Source organism: Bactrocera oleae, chromosome 6 (assembly GCF_042242935.1).
Source record: "Bactrocera oleae isolate idBacOlea1 chromosome 6, idBacOlea1, whole genome shotgun sequence".
Classification (NCBI taxonomy): Eukaryota; Metazoa; Arthropoda; class Insecta; order Diptera; family Tephritidae; genus Bactrocera; species Bactrocera oleae.
The window spans coordinates 3,593,894-3,615,972 of NC_091540.1; the positions used below are offsets into that span (position 1 = coordinate 3,593,894).

The 22,079-nt window shown below is 31.1% G+C and overlaps 3 protein-coding genes across 22 annotated transcripts in view; all 3 read left to right on the forward strand.

Moving 5' to 3' along the window:
- The window catches only part of nuf (rab11 family-interacting protein nuf), a 119,154-nt gene extending 106,427 nt beyond the window's left edge, over positions 1-12,727 (forward strand). For 15 of the 20 annotated variants that reach the window (XM_036358288.2, XM_036358285.2, XM_014233005.3 and 12 more), the window contains 5 exons: positions 8,182-8,316; positions 9,146-9,599; positions 9,654-9,781; positions 10,420-10,458; positions 12,419-12,727. In XM_036358288.2, the coding sequence (XP_036214181.1) occupies positions 8,182-8,316; positions 9,146-9,599; positions 9,654-9,781; positions 10,420-10,458; positions 12,419-12,544 (882 nt within the window). In that variant the 3' untranslated portion in view covers positions 12,545-12,727. Of the gene's footprint in view, positions 1-424; positions 537-7,783; positions 7,896-8,181; positions 8,317-9,145; positions 9,600-9,653; positions 9,782-10,419; positions 10,459-12,418 lie in introns of those variants that run through there. The other 5 variants (XM_036358296.2, XM_014233003.3, XM_036358312.2 and 2 more) reach the window with 4 other exon arrangements.
- Positions 12,728-17,886: 5,159 nt separating this feature from the next.
- Positions 17,887-18,793, forward strand: LOC106616363 (uncharacterized). The gene is made up of 2 exons (XM_014232983.3): positions 17,887-18,096; positions 18,158-18,793. The coding sequence occupies exons 1-2, from the start codon at positions 18,069-18,071 to the stop codon at positions 18,658-18,660; spliced, it is 531 nt and encodes a 176-aa protein (XP_014088458.2). The 5' UTR covers positions 17,887-18,068; the 3' UTR covers positions 18,661-18,793.
- A 1,563-nt stretch (positions 18,794-20,356) lies between these two features.
- On the forward strand, positions 20,357-21,264 carry LOC106616364 (uncharacterized). Its single transcript, XM_014232985.3, has 2 exons — positions 20,357-20,465; positions 20,543-21,264. Exons 1-2 carry the CDS (start codon positions 20,438-20,440, stop codon positions 21,127-21,129), a joined length of 615 nt encoding a protein of 204 aa, XP_014088460.2. The 5' UTR covers positions 20,357-20,437; the 3' UTR covers positions 21,130-21,264.
- Positions 21,265-22,079: the final 815 nt, after the last annotated feature.

Sequence of the window (22,079 nt, forward strand, 5' to 3'; positions counted from 1 at the left end):
GGTGAATCGAAGACGAATTAAATCATATTCGTTAATATTTTTCCGTTAGTACAGATTTTTAATAATATTTTGCTAAACATTTTCCTAGAATTCAATAATTTACAATAAAAATTTTCTTAACTAGGGTTTCTCCTTCGTTTTTTGCTATAATCTTCTTCAACATAGCCCATACACTGAATATTACCAACTTAATAATAAATAGGAGCTTTTTAGTTTCAATATTAGCTAGCTGGCCCTAGTAGTTCTTTGTTAATGTACAAATGTGTCTATATATTTAATATTTATGAAAGTATATACAGACATACCGCAATATTTATGAACCACTGTCATTTACTATTAGCCGTCACCCTATTCTTCGTGCCACACAACTGTTTAATAATATAAAACTGACCACTTTGACCGCGAGCGAATTTAGTCGAGCGCCCCGATGTACGCGGTGAAATTATTAATAAAATACAAGTCAAGCCGAAAAGACGACAAACGGTTTAAATTATAGGAAAACGATTAAAATGTTGAGTGCGGATGAAGAAAGTGAGGTAATAAATGAAGATAGTTAAAGCTATAGAAAGCGGGAATGTAAGAAAATAAAAATATACATATTAGTTTATTATTACAATAAAAATTTCATAGAGAACTGATAGAAGTTGGATAAAAAATTTGTTTAAAAATTGTGACAAAGTTAAAGAAGTGCGAAGAAATCAAATAAAAACGGACATAATTGTGCTTCAATACTCTACATACGTGTGGACAAAACATATAGTGAGACAGAGCGGTTTATCAGAACTATTTCCTGGCCGATTTTCTTGAAAACCCATCATTCAAATTCAATCGCAAGCATGAAATAGTTTTAAAGTGGAAGCATCGATAAAATTAATTATAATTTCGATAAAAAATTATAATAATAAGATAAGTGTCTCATCAACGGTCATATATATGATATTTGATCATATTTGAATTTTGGTTGGAAGAAGTTCTGGAAATCGAAATAAATTGATACCCAAGAATTAAAAAAAAAAACTACCCAAAAATATTAGAAGTGCTTTGGCTAAAACCACTAGAAATCCCATTCTGTAACTTTTCGAAATCAAATTGAAAAACAAAACTGGTTTGAGGCCATAATCGATTCATTCTGATAATAATAAATTTTATCGCACACAAGTGCAAAACATTCTACGAACCTACTCACAGAAAGTGGTTTGAATATTTACATAGCAAGAAAAAAAACTCCTGATATAAATTAAAATGGAACGGGAAGCTAGACGTTTCCACAACAGTCGGGTCTACGTAACCGAAACGAACCCATGTTTTATTCGGCCAAGGAGTGGCAACTCGGCAGCGTTCTTAAAAATTATTTCATTAGTTTATTCTTTTTGTTTTAATTTTTGTTGTGATGGAAGAGAAGATGAAATTTGTGATAGTCTAATAGTTATCAGGTCTGAATGGTTTTTAGCAACTTTAAACGTTCGATATTACCTTTTCGAAGAAGTAAATAATCGTATAAGCAAAAGTAGTCATTGAATGTTGGATTGATGATGTGAATTACGTTGGCTAAAGTGCTCAGATTAGAAAACAAAGAATCTTCACACCACAGAATTTTGTGAAAGCAATAGTTTCTTATATAAATTGGACAAGAACGGAGAGAATTGACATTTGATCCTGCTTCTCGCGAATTTTCAATAAAACTTTATTTTGTCTTAAGAATTCTATATTTTTACTAAGAATATACCATTTGTTATATATATTAATAATCGATAAATTAAAAAAAATCGATATTTTTTGTTAATACAATCGATAAATTTATCAAAATATAATCTATAAATTATTTGGCACTATTGTTAAATTAATTAAAATAATCTTTTAATAACATGCTTGTAATCGGTAAATTATTATTTTTCATAATCGATATATTTTTCAGCCCTACTGAAATTCTCGCGGATTTCTAATGATTTTTTTTAAGCTAAAAATTCTTCTAATTAGGAATATAATCTTTATTATAGATTAATAATCGATAAATTAAAATCATTAATCATCGATATTTTTTTAAGTATAAGCGATAAATTTTTGAAAATATAATGTATACATTATTTAGCACTATTAATTAATTACTTAAGAATAATCTTTTTATTACATATTTATAATCGATAAATTGATATTATTAACAATCGATAATTTTTTCAGCACTACTAAAATTCGTTATATACACTGCATTTTCGAAGTTTAGGAGTTTAAACTATGTACAAAGTTTTCTGAAAATTTTCACCATTTACAAAATCGTTGTGCAATTGACTAAAGTACCATTAATTTAACCCATTTGTCAGATTTGCAAACAATTTCAATTAGATGTCTTTTAATAAACAGAAAAACTCGCATTACTGATGAAAAATTACACAAAATACCCCAGCAACCCATTTTAAGCTGGAAATCGTTTTTAATCAGCTGCTTGTAGCTTTAACGTTTGAGCGCTCAGTGCAGCTCATTCAATTACGCAGTAGGTCTGCTTTCAGCTGGGCTATCACTTAATTAGTGCCAATGCCTTTCGCAATCACAAGCGCTTTTGTGCATGTAATTAAATATGACTTTATGCTTACATTATTAAAGATTTACGCTGTGCTGCACCGCGTCGTTTTCTCCGAAGTGATAAGCACACTGCGAATAAAAAAGAGAAATAAAATAAAATATTATAAAATAATACGAATTCGTTTCACAATGCCACTGTTGCAACATGTGGCATGTCGGTCTTGTTTAGTAAAGTATGTGTATTTGTATATGCACCATATCACAAGTCCAATTGGTCACAAAGTTTCCACTTGATTAGGCAGCGGAAATGCGTCGCGAGATTATACCAAATAACCCTCGGAGGTAAAAAAGAACAACAGAAGTACGCACATACAAAATATAGAAGAAAATTTTTCTTAGTGAAATGAAATATATTTACGTTTATGTATATAATACCATGTCAAATATACATATATTTTTTTCGATATGCGAGGGTTAAAAACAATCGATAATTTTATTTAGCTTGCATACAAACAATTTTCACTCATAAAATATTTATATATAATTTTCCCTCGTATTAACAAAGGCAATTGCGGACATACATACATATGTACAGTCAATATATCCATAATATCCATTAGTCAATTGCTTCGAAGTCCCTCACTCATATTTTGCTACCAAGACCGACTACAATGAGCGCATTTCCTATTTTTAGCGCAAATGTAATGAAATGAATTTAATGAAAATATTTGCTCGGAAATTTGTTTTGAATTTGCGTTATTTATAAATTAAATGGATTTTCCAGAGCGATTTCATTGTGCGAAAAGTTGTTGTTTTCAAAAATTAATTACATAAAAATGTTTAAAAGCATTTTTTACTAATTGCGCCAATCATATTTCTACTTAACTGCTTTTTTGTTTTTTGTGTAGGTAAAAAGCTTATGTAAATATAAAAGCTTTCACCATTTAAAAAAGTTTATTGGTTCAATGATTTTTTCTGAATTGAACTTCTTTTTGATAAAATTATGTAAACGGTCTTTAACTTTTTTTCAAGCAATTTATAGAACTTTCATGTACAAATGTAAAAAGCTTTCACTAAAATCAGGAAGTTGTATAAGAACTTTTCAAGCTACTTCATGTATAACTTTCTTATAAGAATGAAAAAAGCTTAAACTAAAATCCAAATAAAGCCGTAGGAATTATGATAATAATTACCTACAACGATATAATGTATTACAAATATATAAAAATTATGATTTATAGTAACCAAAATGCTCATCAAGTCGTTGACTTTAATTTGTATACACTTAAAGATACTTAAAAGCATATTTATTCATAAAAAACTTTGAAAAAATAATTTCTATATTAAAGTGAAAAAGCTTACACTGTTCTCATGAAATTTCCAACATTAGGGAAAACTTAGAAAGTTGAGAGCTAATATTTACAAAAAACTCATAAAAAGCTTTCACGCAAAATATTTTAATATTAAAATATGTAAAGCTTTCACTGTTCACATTATTTTAACTAAATTAGGATAAAAGCTTTCACTTTTTTTTTAATTATCTACATGAGGAAAAACTTATTAAGTTGAAAGCCTTTAAAGATTCTTAATCACTCACATTAATCTTATTAAAGCTTTCACATACATATTTAATTTTCCATATTATACCTAAAAACCTTTCACTGTTCTCCTTAAATTGTATACATTAAAAAACTTAAGCAGTTGAAAGCTTCAAAAGATGTTTAAACTTTCATACAAAACTTGTAAAAAGCTTTCATAGAACATTTTTCGATATCAAAGGTAACAAAACTTACACTGTACTCATTAAACTATGTACATTAGGAAAAACTTATGAAGCTTCAAGCGCTTAAAGATTCTAAAAAATATCTTTTTCATTAATTTAAATTCTTTTAACATACTCAAACCTGACACTTTTGCTTACTGGGCTGCTCCGTACAAGCCTGCACTTGCTTTATCATACTACATATGTATGTATGGTATGTACGAATATGTTATCGTATGTACACATATATGTATTTACTTTAGCATAACGGAGAGTGCTATGCGGTCACCAAGAAATCCCATTAAGTGACTTTAGTTGACAGTTTTTTCACTGTATGTACTTTTATGTTTTATGTCACCATCTAAAAGTTATATCTGGGCGCAATAATAAATTAACAACAACAACATTACGCTTGGGAGTAATTGAAGCTTTTTTTCATTTCACAAGTGTATTGTTTTGTGATTCTCCGGATTTAATTACATACTTTTCCTACTGCCTGCTATATTTTTGCAGCTATTAGTATGTGTATGTGTGTCTGTAAGAGACTAGTGGATCTACATATGCGCTTGTAGCATGTATGTTTATGCTAGATATTAGCTGCCTCAACTGTCTGTCTAGCGATATGTAAATATTTAGACGAAAAATGTGAAAACAAAAGTCAACAGAAATATTTTTGTGCAATACAAAAACAAAAAGAAGGAGAAGAACAAGCATAGTTTATAGTAGCCACATTTTTGGCAGCCACTACCATTTAGGCCACATTTTATTCTAAATAGACACACTAATAAACATTAGCGCGGCAATAGTGTTTGCCACCGCTTGTAGCCCGTTTTGGGCGCCCAGACAGCAAGGCAGCCGGCGGACTTCGCGCAGTTTGTGTGATAGTTGAAAGTTCTCAAAAACCGTATTGAGTTGGTTTTTCAGCTGTCATTTCGCAGTGCTTTCTAATATGTAAACGGACGTACATATGTACCTGTTTGCATAGAAAAGTTGTGTGTGGGTCATATGTAGAAGAACGGTGCAAACAATTGACGTCGAGCCGCATCAGTCTAATGTGTGTCTCTAGCGTTGTTGGAAATGTGCGCGCCGGAATAAATTATTTTCGAAAACTCGCACAAAATAGTTTTAGAACGAATTTATTTATATGTATATAATTACATAGTATATATATTTGAACTGAATGTAGTGTGTTTTAAAAATTATTTATAAATATTGTGCAATTTAATTTATATATGAATATGTGTGTGCATGTGTTAAATATTTGGCAAGCTGTGATTTTGCAAAAACATAGTTCATTGAATACATTAAGAAATTTTAAATAAAAAAAAATAATTGATTTTTTCGAAAATATTTTTTAACGCATATTTATGCAGAAAATTATAAACACAACATAAATTTACTCAAACTTGTTGACAAGTGTCTGTCTGTTTTCAAATCTCAATATTAGTCAGATGCTAAGGTTTGACTAAGTAAAGTTTCGACATTTCAATAGATCAAAATAATAATTAATCAAAATAAATTGAAAACAGTTTGTTAACAGCATACTTTGATAAATAAAAAATATTTTATTCAGAAAATATGTTAAAATTTTTTTGTTTTTAATTTCATCATTTAAGCGCCGTTTTTATGAAGAATTTGCTCTACTCTTCAAGTATGAAAGTTATTTGCTTTGGTTCGAACACAAAAATTGTTATTTCATTTTTTTATACTCCTTTAGTGTTATATTTGTATTATCTTTATTGGTTGTCCCTTGAGCTTCCAAAAACATTCCACCATCCTTAAGCTTGAAAAAGCTTAGACAAGTGCTGTCCTATCATATTGCAATAACATACATAATTCTTCAACTTAAAAAGTCTCACTTCAAATGTGAAAGCCACAAGCAAGATTATATACTTAGTCTCGATTAATCATTATTCATTATCCCCACATGAAAAGCCCAGCGATAGAAAATAATACTTTGCCTTTTGTTTTCGAAAGCAGAGTTAAGAGAAAAGTTGGCTCCGCTCCGATTACGTAGACCCAACTGTCGTGGAAACGGCCCTATAATTGATTATTATCTATGGTTCGTAAACAAGACTAGCAAATATTTTCAACTAGCGTTTTTACTTGATTCTGAGTTTATGCTACAGAAACGATTATTTCATTAAAGTAAACCATCTGTTCTTGCACTGAAGCGCCTACAAAATTTAATTTAATGAAAGCAGTAGAGAACTTTTATATTTTTAACAAACTAAGCTCTTTTCTTTATAATTGTTTTCCATAAGCTTTTCTACACACGGCTTTTGGAAGCTGTCTTCGATTACTCAAACATTGAAAATTGGCGAATCGAACAAACAACTGGTATAACTACAATACACTGGTATAATTAAATACATAAAAGAGAGCGCGCGGTTATGCGGCGCTGATGAAGCTTAACCATACTTATCGTATATGACTGTGTTGTAATTTTCTCAAGCAACTTTTTTGTTAAGAGAGAAAAGTGACGAATCGCAGACTACTATTATATATTATTCCAAGAGTTTCATATTCTCTCGTTTGACCCTCTACTTATACTGCCTTATCACACATTTTGCCGGCGTATGAATGCACAACAGTTACTTGGACTTTGCAAATACAAACAGACAAATTAGATAAGTCATGTTGCCTGACTGGCTTGTTGTGTACAGCGCGAATCGAATGTCAACAAGCGGAGTGCGCAATGTACCCCACTTCCGTATGACCGGTAACGACTGTCCAACTGCTGAAGCCAATATAGAGACGATCTCCACAAAAAATGACAAAAAAATCTTATATACTTAACTAAGCGGGCTGAAGATAATGAATGACTGACGACTACACACATGAAAAGGGGTTAAATTTGAAATATGTAGAAAATGTCAAAAAAAAGTGCAAAAACCAAAAAAACTCAATACGATAAATACCATTTATGCGCAGTATGTGAGCTCAACTTGCTCAAGAATTTTGCATATTTTAACTGGCATTCTGCAGCGTAGTAGAAATTAGCTGCTACCTGTTTATAGGCAAATGTGGGATAGTTGCAACGCCAACAGTTGCACAGTAAACTCTAGGCGTTAAATGCATCTGCTATTAGCACTAATGCGGGCGTCAAAGATCTTTAGCAATACCAATATCACTACCGCCAAGTGTTACTCAGTCCCTCCTCTTCCTATACCCACTTCTTGAATATGTCTACAATTGAGAAGCAACTGTTTTACACTGACTTCAGTCAGCGAGTTGCGAGCTCAGTTGTTGATGAGTGTGTCCGCGCAAAAGACGTGTGCAAATATATAACTATTAATTGGGTATTCTTTAAAAATCAAATTTGTAGAAGTAATGTGTGGAAACAAAAGAAATTCGCGACGTATCGAAAGCTTGAATGCTGATTTATAGTGATTCAAGAATAATAAGAAAATATGATAAAAAAAATTAAATAAATATATACATACATGTTAATTATGCAATAAATTCAACAACTACATACAAAACAAAAATTTCTTGCAAACACAAAAACTCCAGAGAAAAAAATATTGAACAAATGCATTTAAAAACACCAATGGCGGATGTGTTGCTCATTGATGATCTTCTCGGCGATTTGCGTGTACTAAAAAGCAGTTGTGTTAGTATTATCGCTAATTAAAAAACATAAAAAAAACTAAAAGATATTAATAAAATAAATTTAATAATTTCACGTTTGACATATGCCCTGTACGGCGTGCCAAACCGCCTTTAATTGCCATGCAAGCGCGTTCAAAGCTCACATATGTACATAAGTATATTTGCAAAATATTATTTAAAAAAATATAATAAAATAGATTTCATTGTTTATTTACTTTGTTTTTGTTTTGCTTTTAATTTTGTTTGCTTTTACTCACATTACTCACTCCCGTTCTTTCCTTTTACAGTTGGAACTGCTGCAACGTCAAGTCACCGATTTGGCTGACACACAGAATATCGCTGAGGATCGCACGACGCGCACAAAGACCGAATATGCTGTGCTGCAGACACGCTATCATATGCTCGAGGAGCAATATCGGGAGGTGAGTGAACACATTTCATCTTTTCTCGAGGAAAAGTAAGAAACAAGGCGTTCTAATAGTATGTGACAGTTGAAGTAAAGTTTGAGTATAGTTTGTTCACAACGTTAATTATACTCTTGTAATAGACCTGTTACTCATTTCCACTTTCTGGTATACAATTTTTTGTTTTTGATAGGCATTTATCGCATATCTTCAGTTCAGGAATACCGTGCGCACTTTTCTCGCATCATTTATTGATCTTGGGAGCATCAACGGTTACTAATAATTCCCCATGACTTTAAAAAAAAAGAGCAGCTATAGTGGCTTAGCCAAATAATAAATAAAATTTTACTTAGTCGGAAATTCCGGGGCCTCACAATAGTTCACGGTTAAAAATTTAGTATAGGAACATCTAATGATCAGCAACATAAATATCTGTTTTCGCATCAGTTCATCATTGTTTGATTAAGATAAAAGCTTAGTCTAGACGAAATCTTACATTGTAGACTTTCAGCGAGTAATTTCAATTCTCCGAGCTTTCTTCTAACCTAAAAGGTCTCGTATAAAAGCCTATCAGTTGCTCTGAGGTGGTCTAAGTCCTGTAAGACCCTTCGTTTATTAAACATGCTCTATGTATATATACACCTACAAGTAGAATTAGGTTAGAAAATTGGGTACACAATATGTTTTATGTAGCACGAAATTAAGAGGATTGGATGTCCTTTCTTCCTTGAAACTTGTTTAGTGGACGAATCGCCTGAAAGTCCGATTGTGATATTCAATTTAATATTATTTCTTCATCTTTTCAATACCAATTTGTAAACATCTATATTTTTCTCTTTTCTCTCAGTCCGAGTTGCGCGCCGAAGAGCGTCTGGCCGAAGAACAAAAACGCTATCGTGAACTGCTGGCACGTGTCGAGCGCGAAGCGGCGCTACAAAATGAAAATTGCCAAATCAAGATAAAAACTATTGAATTGGAAGCGAACACATTACGCGAAGATGCACAACGCCTGCGTGTGCTCTGCGATAAACAGGCTAATGATTTGCATCGCACCGAGGAGAAATATGAATTGGCGCGCGATCAAATAGTGGCACTGCAACAGGATCTCGATGAGGCGGTGCAGCGCGAACGCAAATACGAAGACGATAAGAAGGCGGCCGAAGAACTAATGTTGGAGTTGAGTAAAGAATTGGAACGTTTGCGCGCCGAAACGGGGCCAGCGCTGCCAACCACCTCGCCGGAGACAATAAGACTGGAAGAGCTGCATCAGGAACTGGAGGAGATGCGGCAAAAGAACAAAGGTAATACTTAATTTATTATTAAGGTGATTTTATTAATATAATAATTTAATTTAGCTTTGGAGGAGCAAAATGAAGAGCTGCAGGCGCAAGTGCTCACGCGCGGCGTAGAAGAGGGCCGCAATCTGCTGAACGGCACACTGAATAGCTTAGCGCAAGAGCTGGAGGAAATGTCACAAGCACAGGTGGGTGGCGCATGTGATTTTTTTTATAATTAGCGCTTAGAAAATAATTATTTTATACACTGTTTTGGGACAGGCTATGAGCTTTTATAGCCAACAAGCTTTCGCTCTAACACCGTCGCTCATGCTTACGCGCACACAGCTTACAACAAACATACACTCTGGTATATAATGAAAGCTTAACGTACACATAAACACCTGCACACACACTGCTGCATTGCTTTAGCATTAGTTTTACAGAGCTTGTGCTTTAAGTAACGAGTTTGCAGCTTTTTTTAGAAAAAAAATTTACGAAGAAATCATAATAGGTTTAGTTATAATTATTATTTTTGATTTTTATATAATTGTTTTTTTTGTTTTTTATACTATCACTTGGCTAAGCTTAAACGCTTCGCCTTATTATTTATTATATATTTATTTTTTATAAATTTATATAAATTTTTTTTTAATTTTCAGTCGAGGTTTTGTTTTTTATAGTTTTGTCTTGTCACTCGTTTATTTATATTTCCTACTTTGTCTCGTGTACGCACTCATACGCATATTCGTATACACCCCGTTATATCGCTCACTTTATCTATGTATATGTATATGTTGTTTATTATTTTGTATTCTCCTTTCTTTTATTTATTTTTTTATTACAGGATTCTGTGGATTCAGCCACATTAGCATCTCTAAGTCAGGTAATAAACAACAAAAAGACAAAGTGTTTAACTCAAAGAAGTGCAAATAATTTATGTTGGATTGATATAACATTGGTGTGGTAATGGTGAATGGTGAAAGCTTTAGAGAAAATTAACTGCTTTAATAATAATCATGACACTATTGTTCGGATAACTGTTATTTAAAGAGAAGAAGTAAAAAACTGTTCTGTTAGAAATAGTTAAAAGTATTTGCCATGCTATGAAAGCTCGCAGAAAGCTCTGGAGGTCAGTCTTTTGCTAAAGAGAGTGAAAATATAATATTATAAAATAGAATAAAGAAAATATTAATTGCTAATTTAAGGAGTATAAAAATTAGAAAAAAATTTCGAAAAAGTTTTCCAAAACCACAAATAAGGAAAATAATAATTTGAAAAAGTTTAAGACAAACAACAGCTTTTAAAAAAAGTGTATAAAGATTTCATTGAGGTTAAAAAGAAACGTGTCTATAACATATAGCAGCAAACGTTAAAAAAGTAGTTAGTAAATGGTAAACTGGGTGGACTGTCTTATATAGAAAAACATCTGAAGTCTATCAAAAAGCATTTAAGGTGATTTATTTCGAAATCAGTTGCTTCTCCTAGATGACTAGAAGAGTGAGAGTACTGAAAACAGAGCAGCCAGACATAAACTATACTGATCGTAACGTTTTCTCGGTAACCATGTTAGCAAGCTAAACTGCTGAAGTCTAGATCAGAAAAAACACACTTGATCGTTGAAAACTGATCTCGTTATTAGCGTATAAGTCATTTTGGTGTGAATTTCGAATATCTGATATAATTTTAGACAGAAATTTTCGTGTGGAGATGCTGAAAGACTGAATGCAAATAATGCATTAATTAAACATGCGTTCATGATCAATATTAAGCAAAAATCGGCACAAAGGTCTTGGAAAATTGTGTAGTCAGAAGTCAGAAAATGCTACTTCATCAGCTCGGTCAATGAAATTACACTGACCGAATCGGATATATTTCTTGCTTGTTTTTTACTATAAATATTGAGAAAAATTTTATAAAAAGTTATTTTGAAAATAAAAAACGCAAGAAGAAACATCGCATTCCCTGAACTTCGTCAGAATGGCTTGAAGGAACAAAAACGATAGTATTTTGTGTAAATAATCAAACAAAATAATGATAAAAGAGAATAGAGTTTCGCCAGAATAGCAATTAAATTTATAACAAAAAGTATTATCTAATTATTATTACTAATTATTTTACTTACTTTAAGTTTTATAAACATTAATTAGTCATTTATTCATTATGGGTATTCACAACACATATATTATTATCAACACATACATACAGCATACTTTGTTCATATTATATAATATGCGGTCATAAATACATGGAAGTTGGGGTTGTGGACACTATGTGAACTAATTTTATATTTTAAAATATTTTCGGTAGAGCTTTGTTCAAATAACTATAACTCTTCTATAGAATAACGAGCGTAAAACACGGACGATATATTATATTATATATTGAGATTTTATTTAAAAGGCATCCCATTTACGAATCCCTTGATATCTCTTGAAAACGTGAAGAAAACTCTATGAATTTGAGAAAAATCTAATGGCATTGTTGATATTACATAATTTGCGTAGACGTTCAAAAGAAATTTTTTTTTAAACTTAAATCTTGTTTAGTCAAATAATTTCCAAGGAATTGAGTCCAAAAACTTGAATTTGCTTAACTTCAGTGCCTGTTTTGTGATTAATTTATGAAAATGGCAATTATACTACTTTCTTTGGTTTTAAACCCCACCTTAAGGCTTAGAAATGTATGTATATAAAAAAATATTCTTTACTTTCAAAAACTTCTCTACCCCTATCGGCTTAGGATTTCTGAACTAATGTGTTAACATAAATATATAGAATTATATGGTATTAATTACTCTTAAAAACATAATTAATTAAATCTAATTTTTATCTTTTCATTTACAGTTGCAACAAGCCTTTCAAGAGAAGGAAGATGAGAATACCCGCCTCAAGCATTATATCGATACGATACTATTGAACATCGTAGAGAATTATCCGCAACTTTTGGAAGTCAAGCCGATTGCGAAATAAAGTGTATTTGAAGAGGCAGCACAGCGAAAGAAGAAACACTCTGAAACTGGAAGACAAGAGAAAAAGAGAAAACTAATTAATAAGAGTGACAAGTTTTGAAGCAAGAGCACAGTAATATGTGTGTAATTAATCATGCGTGGAATTAACTTTTATTAAAAAATAAAATTAAATCAATACCGACAACGCTAGTTATGAATTTGAGACAAAATTTATACGCGTTTCTTCCAGACAACTATTTATTGAACTGGCTTTTAGAGAAGATCAGCTAAATGTGAGCGCGTTGTGTTAAAATGTCTTTTGTTTTTTGGTAAAATTTTGATTGCAGTTACATCTTGTGTGCTATTGGCTAATGGATTAATTACACTAAATTACTTTTGACATTAAAATTATGTAAGTTGAGCTTCGAGAACGATGTAACTGCAAGTTGGTCCTATGAGTTGTAGATTTCTTCCTAAAACTGCGCGCGGAACTTATTTTTTTGTTTTTCTAATCATAAATATTTACATACATAAAATACTATAAAAATACCGGAGTCACCGGAAACTGATGAAGAACAAATAGAGAAAATTTAACTATAAATAAATACTACTATTATATATAAATACAGTAAAACAACAATAGTTTAGTTTGTAATTAATAATAATAACAATAAAACTAAAATGAACTAAACAAAATCTTTAAAGGTAGACCTTAAATTGTTAAATTGTGTAACTAAAATAGAATTTAACAAGCTAATTACTATGGAACCCTATATGTAACTATACCTATATACCGATATTCTTGCTTACAAGCATGAAGTATAAGAAAATATGCCAAGATTGAAGTAATAGATAACTAAAATGTCCAACAAAAATTTATAATTTTATAAAAAAAATTTGAAAAAAAATTATTAAAAAAAAATATATATAAATAAAAATAAGCAAATAATATATCTTAAAGATAAAAGAGAATAAAAAAAAAAAACAGCTGAAATTAAATACAAAATTTTGATAATTTAAATAATACAAAAAACAGTGGAATAATATATCCTAATTAAAGATAATCAAATTAATAAAAACGTAAAAAAATTAAATATCAAGATGAAATGAAACGAATCAATTTAAAAGTTACAAATTTTTTGTAAAAATTTAAATAAATAAAAACTAAATAAAACCAAAATTAACTCATTTAAAAAATAAATTGAAATAAATGAAATATGATAAAAACAAACAAAGTAAAATTTACCGAAATAAAATAAAAAATATTGTAAAATAAATAAAAACAATTAATAAAATAAAATTTAAATTTAAAAATATATATATTAATTTAACATAAAAGCAAAAGAAAATAAAAAAACAAAATTTTACAAAAATAATATATAATGAAATTAAAATTTAATAAATTTAAAAAATTTAAATCTATAAAAAATAAAATAAATTTAATGATGAAAGTAAAAAAAGATTTAAATTTACGGGAAAAAAATATTTAAAAAATTAATAAAAATAATTAATAAAACTACAATAAATTTAAACAAGTAAATTTTAATGAATTAAAAACCTTAAAATGAATGTATGATAAAAAAAAAGAAATTAAAAACTTGCGAAATAAAAATATATTATGAAATAAATAACAATATTTAAAAAATATAATACCATGAAATAAAACAAAATTATGAAATAAGAAAAAATTATAAATAAAATTAAAGTAATACGTAATACATAAAAATATGTTTTTTTATAAAGTAATTAAACAAAAAACTTATAATAAATGCATATTTAACCATATACACGCATTATTAATTCTATAAAAATAAAATATTTACATAAAAATATTTGAAACAAATTGTTGATATATTTTTAAGTGCAATACTTTTAAGCAAAATATTTGTTAAGCGTAAAATCTTGCGTTGGAAATGTTAAACTATGTATGAATGAGTGTGTAGCTGATAATAAATAATAATAATAAAGATGTGGATCGTTATATAAAGTGGTACATTAAAAAATGTTTTTTTATTACATACTTACATTGTAAAATAATTAAAAAATAATAATTTGTGCATCAAAAGCCTTTCAAAATTAATTAATTAAAAAAAAAATTTAACGAAAAATTTCAATTAATTTATTTTTTATAAACGAAAATACGAGGAAAATGAATAAAAATGGATTTAAAAGTATTTACAATTAGTTTTATTTTGTAAAGTGTGTGAAACTTTTAAACCAATATTTGAGTTTGAAATATTTAGTGTCTAAAAATAAAAATTTAACAAAATATTATTGGCTACAAATACAAATTAAGTTAAAAACGCATGCAATTGTTTTTGTGACACTGTTAAATTAATTAAGATAAGATTAAGAACTGTTAGTATTTGCAATTTAAGATGACATACTTAAAATATAAACTAAAATGTGTGGAAATATATAGCACACAAGTGAATTAGTAACTTAAGCATATGTATGTAAATATTTTTAAACAATAAGTATGTATGTTAAAGTAGCGCTTTACATTGCAAAGCGTCGTTAATATAATATGAGAAAGCTGGAAGAAACAAAATGAATAAATTTGCGTTGCTTAAGAATGGACAATCGCGCATAAGAAATAAAAAAAATTAAAAAATCTAGAGTTAACGCAAACAAAAACAAAAAAATTATTATTATATATGGTAAAAATAACAAAAATTAATAAATAAATTAATTCCATAATAATAAATAAATTATAATAATATAAATAATGGAAAATAAAAATTATTACAATATTAAGTATTTAAAGCAACTTTAAACAAATAAATATAATATAAATATGCAGTAAAATATATAGCTAACCAACCGCATACAATAAGCATATTTAGTAAAGTAATAATAATACTAAAAGAATTAATATTACAATACAAAAAAGTAACTAGCTACTTAAAACATTTAATAAAAAAACAACAATAAACAATAAAATAACAGTCAAATAAAATAAAAATATCAATACTGCATGTTTTTGATTAACAACTAATGGAAGTTATTGTTAAAAATCTGAAAATCACTGATAAAAGCAGACAAACAAATTCGCATAAAATATTATAAAAATAGTACAAAAACAAAATTTTTTTTTTCAAAAATGCGTAAAAAATCAAAAACTAAATTCAAGAACGCAAGGAAATTACACTTAGAAATATAAACTTCCTTTTTACGTTTACAAAATAATTTAAAAAAAATTCAAAACTATTAACACAAAATTATATACATATGTTGAAAATAATGTTAAATAATATCCAGCTATGTATTTATGTTTAAGTAACTAATAAAAAACATCGCTAATATTTGTAAAAAAGAAATTAGCTTTAACATTTTTTAAATAAAAAAAAGAAACAATAAAAAATATACATACAAATATTTATAAAATAAAATTTTTATTGGCCTTTTAGTTTTGGTAGCATGTTAGACATTTTACATCGCGTTTGAAGTATTTTAGCAAAATATAGTATTAGGGTGGATAAAAAAAACGATTTTTTTTCGCTTTGTACACTAAAAAATTTATTGATAGACGCCTCTCAGAAAGGCTTAATTGTTATGGGAGGTCCTCCTTCTATCGAGTTTCTATTCTCTTCTTATTATCATATAGGAAGAGTGCAGATCGCTTCCAACTTTTTGAAAAAATATCACACACCCTATTAAATATTATATAAAGTATATAATATGATATATAGACTAGAGTAGACAACAAAATTGATTGAAAAACAAGAAAAAAACAGCTTGAATATATAAAACGCTAAGCCTTAATTAACTTATTAAGTCTCGAGCTGCCTTCAGAAAATTTTCTTAGCTCCCAGTGCAAGTCAAAAATTATATAAAAAATTTATTTTAAGATATCAAAATATCTAGAGCAACATTGAGCAGAGATTATATGATTTATTCGACATAGGTGAATAATGATCTTGAACCGTCTGAACGGAATTTCAGGATTATATAAAAAATGTTCTTAAATTATTGGTGTAAAGGTTAATGTTTGAGAAAGCACAGATCGCTAGTAATCATTGAAATAACTTTTTCTTAAAATGGATATTTCAGGGTGAAGCGAAAAGGTTTACATTGTCAAATCGTTGATAGACATCTCAAAGACCGCTGATAGGGTAATTACTAAAATTACTGCGTATAAGACCGATTTTAGTAAGGACTGTGAATTGAGGTTCGCCATCTTGCAGCAACTCATACTAGTCCATATGACGGAAATACCGTCTGCAGCAACATTATCTTAGTGTATGCTTTACAGAGCTTACTTTCCGGTACATTATTATCATTGAAGTATACGCGAAGCCGCTGTAAATTCTACGTCTAAACGCAGCTCCGTCGACAATATTGAATAATAAAAAAAACCTATTTCAAGTAGAGATTATTTTTCGGGCTATAGTTATTCAGTTTTATATATATTAATTTTTCTATAGAGATTCACTCTGGAATCATCGATATCTGGAAACATCTTTGAAAGTATTTCACAGAAGTTGATTGAAAACAAAAAAATATAAGCGTGTTCCGTTGCTATCAGAAATCAAAAAGTACCGAGTTCATATGTAATTAAAGACAAAAACAAAACACGTTGCACGGTTGCACCGAAGGTAGAATACCTTTCACAAATAAAAAATTTGTTCACACAAAAACATGAATTTGATCGGTCAGTTTGTATGGCAGCTCTATGCTATTGTGATTCGATCTGAATAATTTCTTCGTAGATTGCAGCAATGCTTTGGATAATAATCCATTCCAGATGAAGATAACTCGTCAAATAAAAAAGTTTTTCATACAAAGACTTCATTTTCATCGTTCTGTTTGTATGACAGCTATATGCTACAGTCGGCCGATATTGGCGGTTCCAACAGATTAGCAGTTTCTGGGGGAGAAAAGAACATTTCAGATCGATATCTCAAAAACTGAGGGACTAGTTCGCGTATATATACAGACAGACAGACAGACATACATAACTAAAATGACTCAGCTCGTCACGCTGATAATTTATATTTTGTAGAGTCTCCCACGTATCCTTCTGGTTGTTACAAACTTAGTGTATGGTGCTCTGTTCAGGGTATATGTATATAAATATTTAATTAAACAAAGCAAAGCAATTTTGTGGCGTTTAAGAAACGATTTGAATAAACAAATAAATTAAGTGCCGTGATAATCTTCCATAATATTGTATTTAAAGCGTGGATCTGTACATACCCGTTTAAAAATACACACGCCAAAAGATTAAATGTATGCATATAACAGTAGTACCAAGATAAGCCAATCAATTGACGTGCACGAACAACAAAAACAAAATAACTGCTAATCTGAAATATCTGCCGAGGTGAGGGTGTGGTAAGAACCACATTAAGTCATGATGTATCGAAGATGAGTAACAAATTGGGTTTCGTACAATAATACAGCAGATAAATTAATCACTAATCGAGACAATAATCAAACATATATCTTCTTAAGTTTCTCAAATTTCAACTCACAATCTTTTATAAAAAGGCGGTCCCTCACAGGCTGAGAAACATAACTGAATCAAACATTTAACAAACAACATGAAGTTTCTTGTACTTTTCGCTGCATGTAAGTCCATTTTATTAAAAAATATTACAGTTATATGTCTAACAATACAATTTTCTTACAGCTCTCCTTTGCGTTCAAGCCTATAATATTCCATACGGCTTCTATGATGATTCATCCGAATCCAGTGAGGAGGAGTACAGTGTGCTTGTCACGGCTAATAATCGACCACCATTGAGCTTACCGGGTGTGGGCATCTATAATCAACCGATTTTGCAGGCGGTCAAAGTGAAAGTGCCACGCTATCTTAGTCCGGAAATCAAACAGCAAATTATCACTCAGACCATAGCTGCACGCGGCTTAACTCTGCAGGATTTTGCTGCTGCACCATCACTCCAGGGAGGCTTAAATAATGTCGCACCGACTTCCGGTTTGTTCGTACGTCAACAGCGACAGGTTCCAGCTGCGGCTGCTGTGAATAAGGGTGTCTCGCTGGAAACTGGTACCGTCAATGACAAGGTCGTATTAACTGATGAAGATAAAGGGACGTTGCTGACACCAGTAAGACTATCGGCTTCGGTTGTACCAGAGTTGCCAATGGTCCCTGCTGTACCAATGATATTGTGAGCTTTCACAACCTGTTAGATCTAAGTCAACATAAGCCTTCTTATGAACCCAAATAAAAGTATTGTGTTTTCTAAAAATTTAGTAATAAAATGCCTTTTCCAATAAAAAATTACATTTTCCTTTAAAGTAAAAATTCTTTGTTTCAATATCTTTATCTTTACCTATTTTCTTCTCGCGCCATTTCAGGTTCTTTGGCCAACGTCATCGTAGCTTGCTTAAGAGCTAGAGAAATGATGGTGAATCGCTTAAGTTAATAGCCAAAAAAAGATATCTTGAGTATCTATGAGAAGGAGCCCTCATCCGAAGGTCCAGAATGCTATCTGCTACCGTAAAAAAAAATAACAGCGCCTAGAGCTCCTGTATAGAGATGTGTAGAGGGTTGGCAGCTTCGGTCCGACTTATAAGCTTTGAGCAACCACAAAAACGGATTTACTTCCTATCAAGGTGATTCAGAAACTTTTGGTTATTAGTTTTCACTGCAGGATCCTGTAGTACTCGTTTACTTGGCTTATTACCTTTTTAGTCTAGAAAAGGTCCTTGGATGACTTCTTTATCTTAGGACTGCAAACTCTAGGCGAAATGACAGGAAGTCATCCTTCAGTTATAGAGAACTCTCAATCTCCACTGAGCTTACTCTACTATATGTTACCACCTTGAAATAAACATATTTGTGAGCAGGTATTTCTCCGAATTGTCATAGAACTAAGTTATTTATATATGAACTTTTATAAAGCCCTAAAGTTGAGGATAATTAATTTGAGAAAAGTAAATCCTCGCATTCACTGATCGCAAAAAGTGTAGCAGATATAGGAAAAATCAGCGAAAAAGGAAGGATAGCTCTAAGACCATCCAAAAACAAGAAAAACCGTTCACTCCAGCTGCAACGAGGCTATAACTCTCTAACACGAGTATTTTTTATAGCATAAAATGGTAGTGCAGTCTGACATACTAACTGATTAAATCGACACAACTTGTCAACTTGTCACGCTGATCATTTATATATACAATTTATAGGATTTCCGGCGATTCTGGGTGTTACAATCTTCGTGGTAAACCTAATACACCCTGTTCAGGGAGAAACTCAAAACTTTTAAAATCGACGAGTTGTTAAGTGATGTTTATTTGGGTATTATTGGTGATAAGATTATACTTATTGATAGTGGTCGCTTGCAGTCAAGCCGCATTTGAGCTCCCCTGTCAACCTACCGGCCAATATAAAATAAAAGTGAATTCATTATTATCAGCTAAAAAAAAATTACGCAATTAATCGGAAATTACTTAAAATTGTATGTATTGTAAACTTATGTGTATATATAAGTACAACCAGAGGTAAGTATTCAAAAAACAATAATAAATCAAATTCAAATGAAGCCAGACACACGAATGCACAATGAGGAGATTCATACGATTCGATTAACCCAATAAATTAACATTTTGTAAAGAGAGTGTTCGGAGAAGACTTAAGATACTATTATGTATTGAGATGTATTTTTGTGAGAAAGAGAGATACCGATAACTTTACATACGCGAATTAAGAACTGGTGATATAGTATTAATAAGTCACACAAAATAATGTTGCGGCCGTAAAGGGCGGCTAATTGCAGCCGACGAGTCATATTGAAGACCAGTTTCTTTCAAATTAAAACAATGGTCAATCAGTATTATTTTTAACTCAGTCCGGCACTTAGGGTGTGTCCAATTTGTAACGACGGCCATATAAAAGCACTTACATTCAGGATCAGAGAGACATTTATGGGCAAAGTTTTAACATAACAACATGAAGTACCTAGTGATTTTTGCCGCAGGTGAGCAAAAATACCGCTTACAACCACTTCATACTCAATTTAATATTAATATTATTTTGTCAAATTCCAAACCACAGCTTTCGTATGCGTACAAGCTGTAAAATTACCGCAGATTACCTTAACGGGTTCGCTGGAGTCCAGTGAGGAGGAGTACAGTATTCTATTGCCCGCTACTGGTCAAACTCCGCTCAACTTGCCGGGTGTTGGTGTCATCAATCAGCCAGTGCTGCAAGCGGTCAAGGTGAAAGTGCCACGCTACGTCAGTCCTGAAATCAAGCAGCAAATTATCACTCAAACACTAGCAGCAAGAGGCATAGACTTGCAAAGCTTAGGCGCACAAGCAAAGCCTGTGGATGCGGTGCCTCGTCAACAACGACAATTGGCTGCTAAAGGCTCAACAGCTGGTAGTGGTGTGGCCGGTGTTGATACTCTAACCGTATCTGTTAATCCCGTCGAAACTGGCAAAGAAACAACGGTACCAATTACGTCAAAGGTACCCTCCGTGGTGCCAATTGATAGAGAGGCGCTTCCAAAGGTATCAACGCTTCCAGTAGTGCCAGTGGTTTCAGAGCTACCAAAGCTCTCAATTGTTCCAGTGGTGCCAGATACAGTCAGCGTAACCGAGGCACCCGTCGTGGTTCCTATACCAGTTTCGAAACAATAAATCATGATTTTTGGTTTTTTCTTCACATTTATTATACAAAATTAAAAAACTTAAATTTGAGCAAACAGCGATAACATATTTAAAAATCCTTTGTAAAATTATTTTGAAAAATAAAGCGTATTAAATTGTATTAAAGTTGTCAGATATATTATATATTCGGAAATGTTTCAATCTGCCGGGCGTGATATTACAAAACATTGCGAAAGAGTATGCTGCAAGAATCTTGAATAAAATGCTCAAACTCACTTCAAACTAATTAAATAAAAATGATCTGAAAGAATCCGCGATCCCACATTAACAATATTCACTGACAGCTGCTGTTCCATTCTACAATGGATCCAAGACCGTTTTTTTTATAACATCCAGTTCAGTTCCATAGCTTATCCACACGACAGATATATCAAACAAATATTTTGTACATATAAAAGAAGGTCGTCGCCATTAACTAAATGTATCTCGGCAACTCTATATATTCCATCTGTTCGATATTAATCTGTCCTACAAAATACTAAAGTTGGAGGAACTGTATGAACCGCATTTATCTTAGCAATAGGCATGTACTAAATTAGTTTGGGGTTCCACCTTTTGCATATTAAATGAAGTCCAGCCTTATGGTACTTAAACCTTCATGTCTACCAATGATAATACTGCCGCGGTAGTCCAGTCCTCTTTGTGGAATGTACGTGTATCCTTAGTTCTTTAGACCCTGAACAGGGTAAATTAAGTTTCCCACGAAGTTTCTAACATCCACAAGGAAACGTCGCAGATCCTATAATGTATTTCTATAAATGATCAGCATGATGAGCTGAGTCGATTTAGCAATGTTCGTCTGTATATACTCGAACTTGTCCCTCAGTTTTTGAGATTCCGATTTGGAATGTTGCACACGTCCTTTTCTTCCACATTTTTCGAAACTGCTGATATCGGACCACTATAAAATCTAGCTGTCA